Raw genomic sequence first — 8353 nt, 5'->3', positions numbered from 1 at the left:
TGTTTCCTTGTTCTCTTTGCATGGTCTGCAGCACACTGCTGCCCGTCCTGCCCTACCAGGCAGAAGTTACGGCATGACTTGGAAAGATTCACTTTTTGCAACGTGGCAACAACTGTTTTAACCTTTTAGGTCTTCACAACCAAAGAAAGAGCAGTATCAAACTGGAAGCAAACAAAAGCACAGCAAATGGGAAAAGGAAATAAAGGTCCAAAGATTCTCAATAAGTGACAATGTTCTCCATCTACTCTCAAGTAGGAAGATCCAAATTATTAAAGGCTGCTGATACGCAGGCTGCTACTAAGGTAGGCTGCTACCTACTAAGTAAGCTCTCCCTCTCAGAGGCTGTCTCCATAATTAGGTACCTTTTACTGTATTAAGCACTTACTCCTAAGCAATAGAACAGCCTGTTCATACAGTGAAGTATTAAATTAATATAAATTGCCGAGAATATTTACATGCCCAAATCCACACTCCCTCCTCAGCTGGGAAAAGAGAATTATTTGCTGAAAGCGTCTCTAAACATAGATACCTATTTCAACAGCACAGTCTTTTCAGGATGCTATTATGCAGCCTTCAACTGTCATGATACAGCTAGTCCTTCCCCACCTCTCCCAAATCCCAGAGCAGGTCCTATGTGACACCACCATCGAAAGAACCCCAAGAATTGCAGCAGTCATTGCTTAACTCTGGCACATCTACCCCTGCCTTCAGGTACTAGCCATGAGGAAGAGACATATGTGCTGCTAATGTATGGAGATACAAAAATCCATGATTTCTGAAAGCAAGGTCAATGCCTAAAAAACTGCAGTTTGTGTCCAGCGAGGTAGTCAAGCACACAGAAGTGAAAATGTCTCCCCATTTCATGCTGATAAAGGTGCAAAGCTGGAAGACCGGCTTTTAGGTAAGAACTGGTATGTAATTTTGCCAGAGCGAGAAAGTCACCTCAAATTCAAACTATACCTCCTCCATGTTTCCCAAAAATTCAACCCCCTTTTTCAGATGCCATCACTCCATGTTTCAGAAGTCACACCACCTGCTGTGTAGACTCCTTCCAGCGTCAGGAACAAGTAGGTCTCCAACTGCTATTCTTGTGTGCAAAACTTGGGGGTTCCACTGCCCTAAAGTAATTCTCCACATTCCCCCCAAAAGGTGAATCTCAACGTATTTCAGTTCATTTGTCAGTGACAACTCTTTTTGCAGACTCTGGACTTTTTTTTTTGTCCAGAGTTGTTTTGTGACAGTGCCAAGAACCACCTATGAGGGCTACCACTGAAATGCTGGTGATTAAACATGTCGATACACAAATGGCACTCATCCAGATAGTAGAGAAGTCTCATGAACCAGTTAATCCCCACCTATTTTTATGGAATTCAAAATTTAAATGAAATTACTCTGTTATATGAACAGTTGTTTATTCAGCCATTTTTTGCACTTTACAGCTGGAATTCTGGAAATTCAAACACCACATCTTTGCCTGTGAGCTTCTTGTAGACACCAGAAAATGTTTCCACCTGTGAAGACAAACAATATTGTTTATATACACTGTGGAAGGAAGCAAAATCTATGTTAACATACTTTAGGTACTATGCTATTTCCCACTGCATCTTCACTCTGAAATAAGCTCAGGCTAATTATTTTCTTCCAGATTAAGGTAGCTGAGCATTTACACTGAAGACAGGTTTTCTGGAGAATATTTGGAACCTTTTTCGTTTGCAACCATGGGAGACCCAGGGAGCTGAGCTGTCCCAAACACATCCTCACAGAAAAAGCCTAAGCAAAGCAATAGGGGACTTCAGGCTGTACCAAGGTCAAAACTAAGCTTAACTTAAACACACACCCAAACAAACAGAAAAACACGACATCCAAACAAACAAAATAACCCCAACAACACACTGTCTGTCTCCCCCAGGGGAACCAATATAACTACTTTACAGTCCAAGGGTTTTGGACTCGCCTCACCTTCAGCACCTTACTCCAAACACAAACAGAAGCATCTCCACCACCACAAGCCAAAAGCCAGCCTTTTGCTTTATCACATGAGCATCCTCTTCACTACGTCAGAAAGCCACCCCACCACGCATGAGAAAATAAGGTTTTTTCATTCACCTTGTGTTCAACATTGTTCTGTTGTGCTTTGTCCAAATGGACTTTGATGAGCCTGCTGCCGTCCAGTTTTACACGGATTCTCTTGCCCACGATTTCACTTGGGAAGACCAAGTCTTCAAGAATGGCATCGTGCACTGCAGTAAGCGTACGGCTGAAATGACACAACTGTATGATTAAAACACATCCTCTTGCCACATTTTCCAGTTCGCTAAGGTTCAAACCTTCCACAGCACACTGTAGCTGGAAATTCAGTTGTGTTGGTTTTTTTTTTTTTTAATGCTGTAGTATGCCTATACCTTTTCACAGATGATGCAAAAATAAAAGCTGAACTCTACTGAGAGCAGAAACTTAATGAGTGCATGAGGGGGAAAAAAAGCCAGTAGCCAAGTTTCTGACCTTTTAGATCACATGTTGGTTTGCAGCAACAGCCCCGAAACATTCTTTTATTTATACATTTGGGGAAGACATTATTTAAATCATAACCAAGCTGTTCTATCTGCAATTTTACCAAAGACACTCAATTGGAAGAGTTTAAGTGTGCAAATACCTTCAACTACACAGCATATGCTCACAGGAGCAACAGTTTTGAAAACATGGGTTTCTTCATCTGCCTAAACCCAAGTGACTTAAAATACCAATGTACTATGGGAAAAGTCTAGCTGTCAAGTTTGGATCACGCTTAGAAGACTGTTTGATGTCTACATTTGTGTTCTTGAACTGTCCAGAAGTGAACCAAAATAAGGAAAATTAATCCAGGTTATTTTGTCACCACTAGCCCGATGTAGTCTCAGGCTGAGAAAGGGACAGCCCTGCACATGCTTTTTCCCTGCTGCTGAAAGTGGCAGCATGCTAAACATGGACACAGATGCCAACTTCTCTAGCCACTGTGCAACAGTAGTTTTAATATAACAGACAGAGCCCTACAAAGGCAGGATTGCAGCTAGAGTACTATAAATCTGCACTTCTAGAAACCACGCCTAAAGAAGTCAAAAACTCAATAATAGACATGACACAGGTATAACACGAGGGGCTAGAAGTCACAGGAACATGCTAAATGCCATAGAGGACGAACTTTTAAGACATGGACTATATAATGATACAGTAAGATAAAGAGCAGTCTAGAAAAGGCACTAATATCCACATAGACATAGTAGTGTTGGATGCCTAGCAGTAAGGGGACTAGATGAGAGCAGGAAGGCCATCTAACACAACTGACTATACTACTGCTGTTAAATCATGCCCAGCGAGACTACTCATACCTACAACCCTCCTCAGCCATTCTCCCCCTCACTGCATCCCTTCAGTGTGCTAGCCCTGCCTTCTGGACAGTCTAACATGTGACCTGGGTCTTCCTAAAACTTAAAAAAAAAAATTCTTGTCAGCACACTGTGGTAAGAGAGACAGCAGGCTGAGGTGTCTTAAGCCAGTATCACTGACTAAAAATTGGCTACAGTTGTAGCCAGAAATACACATGTAGTTTTAAGAAATGCAACACAGCACCCAAAGACAAGCTTATTCCTGCACCCTTTAGCATTCAAATGACAGATACTACTTCAAGGAGTAAGAGAAAGGACAAGACCATGCAATCACTGGAATGACTTCTCAAAAACCCAACTAAACATCACTTGACTAAACCACCACGTCACAACGGAAGGCTGCCTTATAACAATCCATATCATTTCCTTACCTCCTGGGACGCTTTTGCTTGTTTTTTGTGCGGCTTTTTCTTGTTGGCTTGGGCAGAATCCTTCTCTGTTAAGGAAAAAAAAAAAAAAAAGAAAAAGAAAAAAAGGCATTTCTCAGTATCTAGCATTTACCATCAACTAAAAAGAAACCACAACCAAAACACACGCACTTTTCCCCCCACACACACCAGAAACAGATGCATGAAACACCTACAAGGGAGGTTTAAGTTTGCCTAACACATTAGAACCCAGTATTACCTGCAGAAGCTGAAGTACTGGTATTGATTTATTTCTTATCTACTGATCCTGCATTCAGCGCACTGAAATGAAAGATTTGTATCTCATCCCCCCTCCCCCATGAACACAACCAGGGTAGTTTACTGTGTCGTATTAACAATCTAAACACCCTTCTTTGGGAAAATTCAATTTCAAATAATTTGTTAGATTGAGTTTACTACTCTTCCCACCAGAGGCTCTGTCAGTCCCACAGATAACTAGGTGACATCCGAGATTGAAACACTAGTGTGAAGAATGAGATATATTACATAAGTCAAACCCTGGCTTAGGTGCTATCTGTTTCAAAAGCAGCATCTAGAGGTATTTATACCAACTTAGGTCAGTAAAACTTATTTTCTGCTTCCCTATCTGCAACAGTAGATGTTTTAAAACATTTGAGTTTTAGAGGCAGTTGTAGCCACCCACAGTATTTCCTACCAACACATCACAGCTCTCCATGACTGCATTCATGATGAGGCTACATCATGAACCTCCTGTCACATTCAAAAGCAACAAAGTTTCACCTACAGAAGAACAACTGCACACACTCCCTTCTAAAATAGGGAGTACTAAACTGACAGGGAATTCTCAAGCTCTTGAAGTTCAAGTGAGCCAGACACACTTCATTAAAAGAAGTCGCCTTGGCCACATAAAGATTCAGGGTAAGGTGCTCTGGCTCTTAAAATGATGTTATGACGAATTTTTCTTAAAAAGAGCTTAGGTTTAACAACTAACCATCCACTCTGCAGACAGATCTCCAGAATTCAGCCACCCCTTAGTACTGCCCAGAGAGCGCTCTATCACCTTTTCACAGCTTAGCTCCATAAATGCTTGAGTCAGGTTTCTCCTTCCTCTCCTATTAACTTGAATTTTTTAGTGCTTAGATTAATGTAAGTGTAGAAAAACTCCTATTAATATTTGCTCCCTTTTACTTTCAAGCTTTGCTTCTCAAAATTCTCAAAAAGTAACTGAGACCATAACATATTATATCCTCCTCCAAAAAGCTGCACATCTCACCAAGCTTACACAGCCTTGGCTGCTAGTTGAAATCATTTTAGCTGACATCCACAGAAGAATATTCGTTACATTTCCTGCTGGTACAATTACATGTGCTGTATCATTGTTATCTTGAACAGACAAGACACGAAGGGCAGTGCAGCACTGGCACAGGTTATATCCAGAGAGGCTGTGGAATCTCCATCCTTGGATGTTCTCAAGACTCAGCTACACAAAACCATAGCTAACCTGATCTAATGTTGGCAATAGTCCTGCTTCATGCGTGAGGCTGGACTAGAAGCCCTTAGGGATCCCTTCAAATCAACTTTTTTAAGCTTTTACATGTTTTACCTGAGCAATGAACACCACGTGCTTTCCACTGAATTTCTTCTCCAGCTCACGAACTAGCCGCACCTGAATCTTCTGGAACGATTTCAGCTGAGGAACTGGTACGAAGATAATGATGGCTTTTCTGCCACCACCCACTTCAATTTCCTGAAACACAAGTAGGAAATAAAGACTATTTAGGGGTCACCAAGCAATGTTTGGTTTGATCGTGAATACTCTGAACAGATATTTGGTAATCTTGCTTGCAACTTTGGGGAGTGCAGGGGGCAGAAGGAGCATCTGAGAGCGGTACCTGTTTTAATGCATTTAAGATCAAGCATTAAACAGAAAAGCCTCCATCACAGCACTTGCTTTTCCTGTAAATGAACGATTGGGCAATCAATCCCACCACTCCTTTCAGCCACATCCACTGAATAACAAAGCCCACTCCTTCTGCAGGATGATATCACTCAGGTGATAGAACCCTAAATACACTGAATGCTTACCGGATCTGCAGCTGTGCTTACATGCTGATACGAAGTTGTAAAAACTATTTGCCTCTAACACAGACTCTAGACTAAGTTTACAGCAATAAATCCCTTATTTCTGAGCTGCTACTTCATGGAAATCATCTTCTGTCCACCACTTGCCAAGGCCTGCATTGCTATTCAAACAAAACATTTACTTCCCCTCCGAATGCCTGCAGGTTGACATCACACCACCATGGATGACTTCTCCCCTGGTTTTGTTCTTGAACAGTTGACCAAACCCAAAAAAGTTTGTATAGGCTTACAAGGCATTTCTCCCATAACCCCAACTGCAGACATCCTCCTTCTCAGACAACAGAAAGCTGAATGGTTTTCACCAGTTACATTCCCACATGAGCTAACTCATGTGCGCACAGGAGATTCCTCATGAGTAAAACTAAGCAGCAAAGTAAACAACAAAGACTTTTTAAAACCTCACTGAGGACAGTACGCGTTGCTGCACTTCTTCTGAAGGCCTCTGAACTCAGATAGGAAGCCAACTTCTGCATTCCCAGATTCTTTAACTTAACTCTAAGCAGTTGAGCGTCCATGTCTGTGTGCATACTGGTGGGCCTGGGCAAGAACCAAGAAGCAGCCTATTTGAGTTTTTGGTTAGAGCAACCAGCTTCAGAAGCTCCAACCAGTCTTCAAGGCTGACAAATTCTAACACATTCTTTTTTGCTCCTTTTCCACTGATTTTCTTCTTCATTTTCTTCCTTAAAGTTTCAGTTGCCTTTATAAATTAGGACTAACATTTCCAAATAGGGTAACCCACATGATTAAGTCTATTACCTCAATTCACCTCCTATCTATTACTTATCTATTACTTGGTACATAAAAGAGAATTTACAACAAACTGATTTTACAGGGAGCAATACAGTTCACGTTCCTGACCAAGATTCCGCAATGCCCGCATTGCCAGGCAGCATCCACGCACAAAAAGCCAGTTTCAGTTCTCAAGCCGATTTTGCAGACACAGAAAGTAACGCTACCATTTTGAAATGTTTATTTAAAAACACCAAACTGCCATTAACTTTTCAGACCAGTTCCTAAAAAAAATAGTTACAAGATCCTACAGATTAACAGCAAATACCAAACAATAAACCATGACAGCACACAGGAAAACAATCACAGGCTGTAAGATACAGTTAAGACACCATTCGACTACCATGTTAACGTTCACAAAACTTAAACCCACACAGAAAGCAAGTCACCGACCCATTCTTCGTGGAGAAGATCCAGCCTACCTTAGCTGCTGTGATGTTCAACTCCCGCAGCTGAGCTTTTAAGTCAGAGTTCATTTCCAACTCCAGCAGAGCCTAGGAAAATAAAATTGCAGAATCCATCACATACAGTTGAACTCATAACCCTTGAGACTGAAGCCTGTGTGCCAGAAAGCAGCTATATGCTTTTGATCACAATCAATATCAAAGACTTAACTTCCTGGAAGTCATACTGACAGACACAAAAAATTCAACTGGTGGGAACACAGGCTGACTGCCTTAAGTAAAACTTGGAAAGAGTACACGTTTAGACAGCATCACCCTCAAAGTTTAAGCTCTAGACAACTGTCACAACACCGTCTTCGTAATCTGCAGTTGGCTACTAAAGAGCAGGAAGAGACACGTACCTGGGATATACCAGACTCGAACTCATCTGGCTTCTCGCCATTAGGCTTCACAATCTTCGCGCTAGAGCTGAACATGGCCGCTCTGCAAGGCAAAAGAACACCTCTGCTGTCACCATCACGGCGGTGCTCTGCCGCAAACACACACCACACCCCGCAACCCGGCGACTCGGCCACATGCTTCAGAGCGAAGCCAGAGAGAGGGCTCCCGCAGGCCGCTCAAGCCCCAGCACACCGCTCCAGGGAACGCCGACCACAAGAAGAGAAACCCGTCCCGAGGAACGGGCAGCCTCCGTGACAAACCCACCGGGACCTAACAGCCCGCCCGCCCACCGGGGAGCCCCGGCCGCTGCCAGGCCCCAGCAGCCGCAGGAGGCCGCCCGGCCGCTCCCTGAGCCCCACGTGTGGCCGGGCGAGCAGCGCTTCCCGCCCGGCGGGGCTCCACGCCCGGCCCGGGCCCCCTCCTCCCGCCCGGCGGCCCACAGCCCCGCCGCCACGGCCTCCCTCCGGAGGAGAAGGGCGGAAAACCCCACCGGCTCCCCTCCCCCAGCACCAGGCGCCCCGGCGACCATCGGGCCTCGGGCGGGCGATAATCGGGGGCATCCCCGCCCCCGGGCCTCAGCGGGGAGCGCCATTCGGTGCCCAGCTCCGTATTGCGGCGGCGGCAGGAGAAAAAGTCCTCGGCGGCGCCGGGGCCCGCACCGGGCCCGGGCACCCACCTCTCTCGGCGCCGGCCTAGGAAAAGGGAGAGCTCTCGCGAGAGCGGCGCAGATCGCGGCCCGCGAAAGGCGCTGGGCCCGCCCAGGCGG

At 44.4% G+C, this 8353-nt stretch overlaps 1 protein-coding gene across 1 annotated transcript; it reads right to left on the bottom strand.

Annotated features, from left to right (window-relative positions):
• Window positions 1–1391: 1391 nt before the first annotated feature.
• Window positions 1392–8339, bottom strand: RPS7 (ribosomal protein S7). The gene is made up of 7 exons (XM_014956818.1): window positions 8264–8339; window positions 7548–7629; window positions 7165–7236; window positions 5415–5558; window positions 3794–3858; window positions 2107–2257; window positions 1392–1511 (listed from the first exon to the last, which is right to left on the bottom strand). The coding sequence occupies exons 2-7, from the start codon at window positions 7620–7622 to the stop codon at window positions 1434–1436; spliced, it is 585 nt and encodes a 194-aa protein (XP_014812304.1). The 5' UTR covers window positions 7623–7629; window positions 8264–8339; the 3' UTR covers window positions 1392–1433.
• Window positions 8340–8353: the final 14 nt, after the last annotated feature.

This window comes from Calidris pugnax, unplaced genomic scaffold (genome assembly GCF_001431845.1).
Source record: "Calidris pugnax isolate Ruff unplaced genomic scaffold, ASM143184v1 scaffold171, whole genome shotgun sequence".
Classification (NCBI taxonomy): Eukaryota; Metazoa; Chordata; class Aves; order Charadriiformes; family Scolopacidae; genus Calidris; species Calidris pugnax.
The sequence above is the reverse complement of the archived record's forward strand: the minus strand, read 5'-3'. Positions and strand labels throughout refer to the sequence as shown.